The sequence below is a fragment of the Lepisosteus platostomus genome, chromosome 17 (genome assembly GCF_059453375.1).
Source record: "Lepisosteus platostomus isolate fLepPlt1 chromosome 17, fLepPlt1.hap1, whole genome shotgun sequence".
Lineage (NCBI taxonomy): Eukaryota > Metazoa > Chordata > Actinopteri > Semionotiformes > Lepisosteidae > Lepisosteus > Lepisosteus platostomus.
In genome coordinates, this window is record NC_142627.1 from 7,144,658 (window position 1) to 7,156,884 (window position 12,227).

Genomic DNA, 12,227 nt, shown 5'->3' on the forward strand with positions numbered 1-12,227 from the left:
GTCTTTATTTTGTTATCAAAGCCTATTTGATTTTATACTGCTCTACATTAATGCAGAATGTACAGTAAGCTGACTTGGATAAAAGTGTCAACCTACTGTAAATAATAAACTGGAACTTTCCCCTGGTCTTGAAATCGCATTTACTGAGAACAGCCTCTCAAAGAGGGACCAACAGTAAAGCACACTTTGTTATATTTGCATTATTTGTGTGACCCTTTAAAAACACTAAAGACACCAGCACCTGTTAGCTTGGTTGTGACAGGATAGTGTCAAAACACCGCTCCGTGGGTTGGAAAGTGTGGGAGGCCCATTATTAGTGAAGGGTTTTTTTTTTAACAGCCAACTGTGAACAACTGGGACACATGTGACATCTGTAAAAAAAAGCACTTAATAGCAATACTGGCAGTCTTTTGCTATACTTCAGGGAAATCTAAAAAGATCTTATAATTTCTACTTCTCAGTATCTCACCTTTAAAATGCAAATGTCCTTAGGAAGCTTTATTTATTGACATCAGCTGTCTAGAGCAGAGTGCAATTTTCATTCTGAGAGAGATCACCCAGCCAGAAACATTTGTGGGCATTTTGGTGCAGACTTTGAAATGCTTAGGGCATCTCATTGACGATCACCCATTCCGAGGGAAAGAGATGACATGTCCTTGGAAAGAAATACTGTCCAATCCAATGAGTGAAAGACTGACCAGTTAGTATTTCTAATTTCTAATTCTTTTAACTTTGCTGGGTTTATTCTAAAATGACCTACATTTGCAATTGTTTATACAGCTGGGTGTGTTACTGGAGCAGCCCGAGTGAAGAACTTTGCTCAAGGGTATAACAGCACTGTCTCGCCTTGTATCTAAGTCCAGAAACCTGACCACTGCCTGAAAAGCAGGTGTCCCCCTCAGAAGGAATCCAAACCCACAAGACTATAGGGAAACAGGGGAACAGAACCCTACAAATAACATATTAGTAAGTCATAGGCAGAGAGTCGGTGCAATTTCCCAGATCCTCAAACAAAATTAACACTTAGTATTCTGTATAAATCTTCACAGTTTAGAAACATACAGAGGTTAATTCCATGCTGAAAAGTAAAAAGAAAGGAGAAAAAAGAACATTTAAGCTGTTTGGCTCATGAACGTAATACAGTGCACCTAAATTAATTTAAAAGCGAAGCATTTGAATACTTATGCATTTGTGACTTTAACTTTTCCATTTCATACTAATCAACTATTTGCTTCTTTATTTTTTTGAACAAGAGAAGTAGGTTGTGCATATACTGTAGAAAATGATTTGCTACTGTACTTTTTTATGGCTACAAGCTCAAAAGCAACAAAACGTGCAGACAGTGCAAGTGTCTGAAAACTTTTGCAAAGTACAGTATGCAGTATGTTAGCCAGCTCTACTGAGCAGAACATGGTACAGCAAGAAGACCACAGACAAGCAGACCTTAGGCCTTTTTGACTGCCTGCAGAGACAGAAAAAGTGTGCCTCACCTGATTTCTTATCTGCCGGCTTGTACTTGGCGTCAGGTAGTTGTGCTCCATGTACCAGGCTCTCTCCTGGTACAGTAGTCTGGTGCCATGCAGGAGGCAAAACTAGAGAAGAAAGACACACAGAAAAAAAAAAATCATTTCATTGCAGATTTCACCACTCCATGTATTTCAGAAGGGTCTGAAACACCAAGTTTCAAATGACACTGCCATCGGGATACATTTAAATGATTTTCAAACAGGAAACAACACTCACTGTGTGGCAAACTAGTGTAATTCTTAGGCACCACTGTAGCTTGCTGGTCCCCATACTAGAATTGCCCCAAGACTGACTAGTTTCATAGCCGGGAACCTCAGACATCTGTGTAGGCGCAGTCACTTGATGAGGTACACTGTGACACAATTTTCTGTTTATCACCTGTGTGAGCGAAGAACCAATTCCTGTACTCTTTTCAGGTGCCTAATCCAGACTGGAACGCTGGATTACCATGCTTTTGGGAAACCCATCTTTTAAAGCAATCAATAATATATACATAACGCCATAGTGACAGCTTCATTGCTACCCTGCACCAGTCCTAGACTGGACTGATATGCTTTTGGATTTGTCCCCAACAATTCTTCAGACTTGTGCAAGTAATAGAACCAAAATGAAGATATTTGGGATTATTAAAATGTAAATGTGTTTTAATTCTGTTTGAATATGTGGGGTATTTAACTGAATGTGTGATTTTGTTCAATTGCCATATTGTTTTTAATATTGTGAAACTGTCCATCTGCTCATGTGTCTTGCCAGCACCCCCTTGTAAAAGAAGTCTTGGTCTCACTGTGTTATTCGTGGTTAAATGACAGTTAAATAAGACGAACCTGAAAGCGGATGGATCACCTTATTAATATGTGCGAGCTCTGCATTCCAGTTTTTCACACTCAAGAGCTATAACACACGCTAACCGATTTATCTTTAAACTCTCTTTCAAAGGAATAATCTCAAAAGCAATAAAGGGAGGTCTGCAGTTCATGCCTGGGGGTTCCCCTGCCCAGAAGTGAGCAGAGATTTTTTTACAAAACGCACTGTTAAGTGCAATGTGCCCGTGTTGCTCCACTCGCACGCGCCATTCGCAGCCTGTCATGTGAACGGGCTGAACTGTACAGCCCTCTGAATTGTTTTTGCCAAACTCTGTGAGCTGTGGGACTGAACCACACTTGCATCAGATGTGAATTCCCCTAAGATTTCCTCATGGCCCTGCCTGCATTACAATGTGAATTCTGAGTGGTTCTAGAGCTGAATTGGCTTCTGTTGCTGTGAAACATTCTAATGAGATGTTCCATCACCTGTAGCTGGTGATGAGAATGAGAGGAAGTCATCTGACATGCTGAATCTCTCCTGCCCCAGGTTGAGGTCTATGGTGCTTCATCTCAGGGGCTGTGTTGTGCAATGCCAGGTGGCTTTATCTGTACATTCCCTCTGAGTTCAGCTCAGGTCAGAGTTTTTTCACAGGAACCGTTTTTGCTGGCTCCATTGTTAGTGACTTGCTCAAAACCAGGTTCCTCAAAGTTCATTCCCAGTGTCCATTTTTTTCATGTTTGGCATGCATTATTAGTTTATTATCAAAGACAAGTGAACGGTTTTAAAAAACAAACCAACATTTGCTTCTTTACTAACTTTTATAAGGAGGCCTGGTATTGTATTGATGGTGCTTGCACAATTGTGACCGAAGTTATCTGAAGCTAAAGGTCTTGTAATAACATCTTTGTCACTGGTTTTCTATCAAATCTTGTCTTTAGTACTTATGTAAGATCTAAGTTTAAGGTCTCAGTGTCTCACCAGCTTTATTTTCCAACCTGAAGACTTTTCGGTTCAGTTACTGGTGCTGTCGGTGTGGAATAAGGTGATCAAAGCACATTTAGGAAGGACATTTCCCCATAAACGGTTTATTGTTTCCTCTGTTATGCACTTTGCATAAGAGGAACAAAAAAAGAACACTGAGCTATTCTGAGCACTTCCCTCTCTGCCAGGCACTCTGCATATGCAGAGTCTGGCAGGCCCCATACTTGGCATTACTGCGGACCCTTGTTCAGTGGTTTTCACTGTTTATAGTACACGCTTCTGTTTGACGGGCGATTTAAGAGCCATGCAAATGTGCAGACCACACGCGCCACCTGTGCTGCAGAAGCAGAGCTCTCGCAGAATAGCAGCCACTTCCAGCAATATTCTGAAATTTTTTCAAAGAACATCATCTAATTCAGAAATATTAAAAGGTAATTTCAAGACTTGAATTGTCATGCTCATGGCATCAACAAGTTCAAGCTGCCAGTTAACTGCCAGTTTTACTGTAGGCTGAAGCTCTGTTTTACAGGCTATTTTAATTCTTCGCCAACTTCAGCAGACTTGGAAATGAACCCAAATAAAGTATCAAACTTGGATCGAGTGGGAAATGTGGCTGTTACATCCAAAAGTCTGATTACTTAATACATTTTCCATTCATCAAGCAAGCATTTCATTCATATTTTGACCAACTGCAGACTTTTGCTACACCTTACCTACTGTATGTATCTGCATGCCCACATTTGAAATAAGATTTAAAGCTAGGCTGTCATCTTATTGGCAGAATTTTGACTCTGTCCTTCTAGAAGAGATCTTCCATCTGTTTGGGAATTATCTTTATGTGCCTGGTACTGCTTGAAGAGATCAGTTTTCTTTCTAAACCCTTTCTCTCTACAGTAGACTAGTGTACATGATGACATATGAGTCTAGTCTTATTGGTGTAGTAGGTAACATGATCGTCTCATAATGGAAAGATCTTGACTTCCATTCTCACACAGGTCAAGCAAGCATTCTCTTTACATCACCTACTAACTACCAAATAATCTAGACGGGCTGAAAGGCCTCCTCTTGTTTGTAACCTGGTAAATGTTTGTACTTTTTTCAATGAAAACCTACAACAGAACAGCAATCCACAACATTGTGTTCCATCATATGAACAGTATCTGTGTCACTGATATCTGGTGTTATCAATGTAAAAAATATAGATACTTTATTGATCCAGGTAGTGAAATTGCAGTGCAACAGCAGCTTAGCACAGTCAACACAGCAAAGTGTAACGAAATCATACAATAAGACAACAATACAATACATACAATACAGTCAGTGAGAAGTGCAGAAAAAGTAAAAAATTGATTATACAGAGTTGCTCACAATATAATAGTACAGTATACACTATATTGGATTTAGTTCCAATGGACGACTTCAGAATAAATATTGAAATATGAATCGAAGGACAGAAGTGGAAATTCAGTAGAAGTACATTTAAAAATGAGAACAGGGGGCACTTCTTTACCCTGAGAGTTGTGGGAGTATGGAACAAGTACCCAGCCTTGTGGTTGAAGACTATAATCTGGGTGAATGAGATCCTTAGAACAATTCTCTATGAACTAACAAATGGGCAAGATGACCCGAACGACCCCCTCTTGTTTGTGATTTTTCCAATGTTTCTTAAGAAACGTAAATGCAGACATCTCAAATATCACTTTTATTTGCATCATGTGTGTGCATTTATGCATGTGACGCTAGAATTTGGGAAATGGACATTTTTTCAAGACCATATTCAACACCCACTCACCTTAGAAAGTAAAATCTCTGGTGAATTTTACTTAAAGACAGAGGTGCCTACAGGATACAGGGCTCTGCTTATTTGTCGTCCCCCCAGTTGGCCCAGATCGGCCCCTGTGATCAGTTTACAGGCTGAAAAACCGACTGCTGGGATCTGGTGTGAAGACTTTCCATGATGAATGCAAAACATGGTCTCTGCAACCTGCAAGGCCTCTGCGAGGATGGATGACAAGACACTGGTGGACTGTGAGTGAGGTCTGAAATTCTGGGTGGAACTTTCCACTACCTGTGATAAGCAGGCGATGTGACCAAAGCATTCATGTCTACGATTTCCCCTTCAGAGTTTCCATTCCCTTCTCAATTTTCAGCAGCTTTTAATAACAGCCCTTGACCAGTAATAATTGCATTCTCCTCTAACAGAAAAAAGCAAAACATGGTCATTCACAGACAGTAGAGAACTTCTGCCCTCACTGAAAACAGAATTGTACGATGTGACTCAGTGTAGCTGAGAAAGTTGTACTTTCCACCAAATTACGATATAAAATGAATACTTGTAACAATACATTTCCCTAATGATAATACAATATTTGTTATTCTGAAGAGTATATCTATTTTAATTCAGTGCTGAATCAATGAAAGGTGAGAGGTTCCAACTTAAAACCACTATTTGTCTACAAAGACAGCAGTGGAAGAGAAAATAAATTAAACATAAATGCCAAGAATGGGGATACATGGTGCCAAAATATTATAAAATGACACAAAAACTGCAATATTAGTAGGCCATCTGAAGAATACATTTGCTATGGCTTAATTTGATGTTTTTGATGATTGCAGTTGTTGTTTAGGAATGAAGCAGAAATTAACATTTTTGTTGAACTGTTTGGACATCATTTAAGACAACGCACTGAGAAATGTCAGTTATTAGGCATGTGGAATCTCATAAGCAGGCATAACGACGCCTGCATGATCTATAATTGTAACATGCGGTCAGGTTATGCACCTGACTTAATAATCACCGAGAACATCAGTGAGCTACGCCAGTGAGTGGTCAGCATTTTCTGCTCTGTCAACGACTGTATGACCGGGACACGTAGACGTGCCGTCTCCTATCACCGCTCGTCCTTAAGTCCTCACCAGCGCCCGATAGAGAAGGACTCGGCAGCAGGAGCCTCGATCGCTTCCTGCAACTAGAATGTCTGGGAGAGGTATGAAACCCTTCCCTGTGTGAACAGCAGCGTGGGGGTTTGGAATCCCTGCTGCTGACAAAATCAAAAGATCTTTCTCACGACCGACTGAACTTCAGCTACATCACTGCGCACCTTGCAGCCTCAACATGAAAAGGTCATCTGGAAAGTCAACAGCTGTCCCCGAGGTTCCCAACCTCTGCGAAATGTTACAGTGAGCGGCTCTTAATTCCCTGGTCTGTTTTGAAGCTGCACAAGAAACCAGAAATCAATTTTCTCTGAAACCACACACAGCAACACAATACATGCAATGGTCACATATTTTGGGGACCATGGAGGGACAATCTTTATTTGATTTTCAACTCTCCTGTAGTTTTATTTGCATATTTCCTGCAAAAAATATGACAAATATTTTAGCTGAAAACAATTTTATGATCTGTAAGAGTTAAATTAACTTTAACAACAGGACTTAATGTAAGAAAGCTGTGTTAAGGTATGGTTGCTCAGAGCTTTGAATGGCTTTTCCGAAATGCAAAGATAAACTGTATGATTTTTTGACTAATGGATACTGTATCTAGCTCAGAGTACACAATGTATACTGTGCATCTGAGCTGATTTACATCTTACTAGCCTGCCTTGATTGATACTCTCACAGTGCATTTGTTGTGCTGTATTCCTGCCTCAGAAAGGAATAGCTGTACTGTCAGCTCAAGTAATATCTCTGTTATTTTATATTACTGTTTGGATAATAGAAAACAACAGAAGCACCAGCTTCATAAATAAAACATTTTTTTCAAGATCCATTCAGAAAGATGGCACGCTTTCAAGATGTCTGCATTTAAAAATAAAAGCCTTTATCCTTTAAGTGTTCTTGAAAGCAGGGGGTGACAAAACAGCATACTGCATTTGCAAACTTGCTTGAGAGAATCTGAAAATTGCAGAAGTGCCTTTTTCTTAAACACCTGTCCCTGTGGCGCCCGCAGCCTCGGCTCAGTTACGCGATGGCAGATATTTGATGTAAATGTCACAGGCTGCCTGAATATGATTTTTGTGGTAAGAAATATGAATACTGACATTATACGATAGATGTAGAACCTTTCATTTAGAGACATGAATATAAGCTTTAAATTACAAAACTAAACCACATTTTTATGGTCTAGAAGTAGTTGTTGAAATATGTTTTTTCCCCCATTTAATAAAAAAGCTTTTGGCTAATTTCCTCTGCCTTTTATCTTAAACTAGGATGTTTTCCAGTTTTGTTCTAGAAGAAAAGAAAGGAGTAAAAATCATGTAAAAAGTCAAAGGGTGACAGTAAAGCATCCTTTATATAACCAATAATTAACATCTGAGGCTCTCTTCCAGATTTGGAATAATGACTCTTCCTTCTTTTGCTTTAATATTACATTAACTGAGGTTCCAACATTTCAAAGCACATTTTCCCAAGTTTTCCTGCTGAGCCTCACATACTGTACTGCAGCATCTGAAAGCACAGGCTGAAGGGAAAATGAGATCATGACAGCTTGCAAAAACATCAACTCCAGGCCTATAGCACTCAGTACTCCAAGGAAATGGAATGCAAAATAACAGGAGTGTGTCATGTTGCTCTTTAGTACCCACTCTGCTGAATTTCATTTTTTTTAAAAAGGCATCATGCCTTGTCTTGTGTCTGTCTAAGATATCTTGTCTCATCATTTACTGAAGTTCTGTCCAGATGCTCCAGTTCAGTCCCTCCTCCCAAAGCCACGTTGGTAGGTAGATGAGCTGTGTTTAAACTGCCTGTTCAGGCAGGAGCAGGACTGGAACCCCATCCTGTCTGGAGCAGCTTTCCTACACTACTGGCCTCAATAGTAAGATTCAAGGACACCTTTCATGTGAAGGAGTCCCTTTTTCATTTCTGTTCTCCACAGTTGGATATTTTTTTTCTGCACATCAAAGGACGTGTTTGCACAACCTGAATCTTCCTGTTATGTGGCTGAATTACTTCAAAATATCACCTTCTTCACATGAAAGGTATTCTTAAAGGTGTATTTAGGAAATTTAAATAGTGTCATCATATCTTCACCTGTACATGATATTTTCTTATACCTTTTTCTATATAAGCAAAAAAATATTTCCATAACTGTTTCCAAGCAGGACGCAATAAAGGCAAATAAACTTTCCCTTCCCCAAAACAACTAGTTCTTTTGCATTTTGATGTCTGAATATCTTTTAAACTGAAATCCAATTAATGCGCAACTATGGAAGACTGATAGTTATTTAAAAAAAACATAACATTTCATTTGTGAGGGATGCCTTGCTAGCAACAGTAAACAAGTATATCTGTTGCATCTTAGGAAGAACAAATTAGGCTAAATTAGAACAAAATGTTGTTGTCTCACACGTGATAGTGAATAGCTTCTTTCACCACAAAATCGCTGGAACTGTGGCTGTTAATACATCTGCTCAGAGGCACTAATACATGTATTTATGTATTTGTAAAACTCCCATTTATTCCCATTAATTGAGTCAGTAAGCAGCTAAACAAAAACTCTACATTTTGTAGACGGCCTGTAAAGAATACAGTGAGAACACGCAAAATCTGATCTGTGGGGCTGCAGTACAATCTGCCTCCTGCTACAGTATGCCACCCATATAAAAAAGGATTCTAATAAATGCCAGCCAAGAAAGCATCAAATATTTACCTGTTCTAAGCCATTTTCTAGCAATAATATTGACACATTTCTTTTAAAAATGAACAGAAGATTTCTACAAAATCAAAAGTATACCCTTAAGCTGTCTATAGGGACTCTCAAATTATTCCTACCTGTATGGGTTAACAAAGTGTACTTTTTACCTGGTTAAATGGATCTCAGACAATTTCTAGATACTTTCAAGACAAATGTTAGCACTACAGGATGAGTGTCCTTTTTACATTTAACACTTTATGTTTTTGTTTTAGCTTCTGAACCTTGTTCTCAAATCATCTATAAAACGTGACAATGAACCCAACATTGTAGAGCACTCCAACCATAACCTGCAGGGTGAGCCTGACCGATTTCAGGCCACATGGTGTGTGCTGCTGGCTGAAGAAGATCCAGCTTCAAACTGGAAACGCCAATCCAGGCGCTAGACGTCTTGAAACCAGAGACAATGAAGTCATCCGTTCTGTGCTGCAAACAACTTGATGGGTCTCCTGTGTGAGACACGGTGATCTGGGAGAAAACGACTGCAACAGGCATGGCCACAAGCAAACGGAAAAGCAGTCCCCAATAAGGGCAGGATGGTACGAGAGAAGTACAGTATTTATGGTGATACATCAGCTCAAGCCTTTAAGTGAGCACAACTCACACTAAAACCCAAATACATGAAAACTGTGTATTAACCATTAAAAAGCCATGGGTAGTCTTCTGATTGCACACATGCATAGGCTGTATTAAATGTGAATAAAACACCACATGTTCAGTTTACTTCTCTGCTTTGAGTGAGTCAGGCTGATTACTGATCGTAGATAAGGAATTTGGTGCATCAAGGACAGTTGGTTCTTTGCTTTGGTGTGTTTACAAACATCTGCTGTGTGGAAGAAGCTGTTAGACACTGTCTTGAAATGCAGACAGGCATGGGCAAGAAGAACAAACTGGTATCTATTTTGAGCTAAATAAATTCCCAACCAGTGTTTCACACCCACTTTCCTGTCAGTCACACAAACAGAAGTCGAAAGGGGCAGCTTATGAGCAGAGCAGTCAGACAGCTGCCCTCCTACTCTCTCGCAACACAATGATCCCTGAAGACGGCACGGCAAAGAGCTAACAGTCACAACACAATGATCCCTGCACAGAGCACAGAGCTAACAATCACAACACAATGATCCCTGCACAGAGCACAGAGCTAAGACTCACAACACAATGATCCCTGCACAGAGCACAGACCTGAGACTCACAAAACAATGATCCCTGCACAGAACACAGACCTAACAATCACAGCACAGTGATCCCTGAGATAGCAAAAAGCTAAGACTCACAACACAATGATCCCTGCACAGAGCACAGACCTGAGACTCACAAAACAATGATCCCTGCACAGAACACAGACCTAACAATCACAGCACAGTGATCCCTGCACAGAGCACAGAGCTAAGACTCACAACACAATGATCCCTGAGATAGCAAAAAGCTAAGACTCACAACACAATGATCCCTGCACAGAGCACAGAGCTGAGACTCACTACACAGTGATCCCTGCACAGAGCACAGAGCTGAGACTCACAACACAATGATCACTGCACACGGCACAGAGCTGAGACTCACAACACAATGATCACTGCACACGGCACAGAGCTGAGACTCACAACACAATGATCACTGCACATGGCACAGAGCTGAGACTCACAACACAATGATCACTGCACACAGCAAAGAGCTAAAACTCACAACACAATGATCCCTGAGATAGCAAAGAGTTAAGACTCACAACACAATGATCCCTGCACAGAGCACAGACCTGAGACTCACAAAACAATGATCCCTGCACAGAACACAGACCTAACAATCACAGCACAGTGATCCCTGCACAGAGCACAGAGCTAAGACTCACAACACAATGATCCCTGAGATAGCAAAAAGCTAAGACTCACAACACAATGATCCCTGCACAGAGCACAGAGCTGAGACTCACTACACAGTGATCCCTGCACAGAGCACAGAGCTAAGACTCACAACACAATGATCCCTGCACAGAGCACAGAGCTGAGACTCACAACACAATGATCACTGCACACGGCACAGAGCTGAGACTCACAACACAATGATCACTGCACATGGCACAGAGCTGAGACTCACAACACAATGATCACTGCACACAGCAAAGAGCTAAAACTCACAACACAATGATCCCTGAGATAGCAAAGAGTTAAGACTCACAACACAATGATCCCTGCACAGAGCACAGAGCTGAGACTCACAACACGGTACAGAGCTGAGACTCACTACACAATGATCCCTGAGACAGCAAAGAGCTAAGACTCACAACACAATGATCCCTGCACAGAGCAAAGAACGAAGACACACAACAAAATGATCCCTGCACAGAGCAAAGAGCTAAGACTCACAACACAATAATCCCTGCACTGAGCAAAGAGCTAAGACACACAACACAATGATCCCTGCACAGAGCAAACAGCTGAGACTCACAACACAATGATCCCTGCACAGAGCACAGAGCTGAGAACAAGCAAAAGGCAACAGAAGAAAGGAAGAATGATAGAAACAGAAAAAAACTTTTTTATACCTAGATAAGATCACTTTATTGGCCAAAAACAATTTCTTGTATTAGGAATTTGTCTTTTTGCATACCCCAGCCTGCTCTGCATGAGACACACAGACAGGGAGAGAAGCTTGGGGTCAGAGTGCAGGGTCAGCCATTTATACGGCGCCCCTGAAGGTTAAGGGCCTTACTCAGGGGCCCAACGGAGTAGGATTCCTCTGCCGGCTGCGGGATACGAACCGGCAACCTTCCAGCCACAGGCACAAATCCTTAGCCACAGAGCCCCCGACATGAATAGGTACTTAAAACCTCCTAAGGAGTCAATTTTTCTGTCTGTATAGTTATATCTCATTTATATAATGGGGAGCATAATAATATAGTTAGCACACTTTACTTCTTGGAGGGTCTAGTTCCAACCTGAGTAGTCAAAATTTATGAGTTTTCTCAATCAAACACATACTGTACAGTACTTTTCTTAAGGGCTTTTACAACTGATTACATAGGACATTTACTTAATTAAAGTGACAGTTACCTACAGTATAAATGGAGCCTGGTTAGAAGTCTTACAATTGTGTAGGTAATCTACAAAGTAGACCAACTATATAACTGAGAGAGTGGGAGGAACTGAGATTGAGATCCCAGCTACTGCTGGACCACCTACGGTAACCTACTTGTCTGTGACCTGTTATGTCAAGCAGGATTAGTGCTTAA

General features: G+C 40.7%; 1 protein-coding gene across 2 annotated transcripts in view; it reads right to left on the bottom strand.

Moving 5' to 3' along the window:
* acoxl (acyl-CoA oxidase like) overlaps positions 1-12,227 on the bottom strand; it is an 85,737-nt gene that overhangs the window by 12,634 nt on the left and 60,876 nt on the right. For both annotated transcript variants that reach the window (XM_088610042.1, XM_088610043.1), the window contains exon 18: positions 1,491-1,592. In XM_088610042.1, coding sequence (XP_088466168.1) covers positions 1,491-1,592 — 102 coding nt within the window. The remainder of the gene's footprint in view (positions 1-1,490; positions 1,593-12,227) is intronic.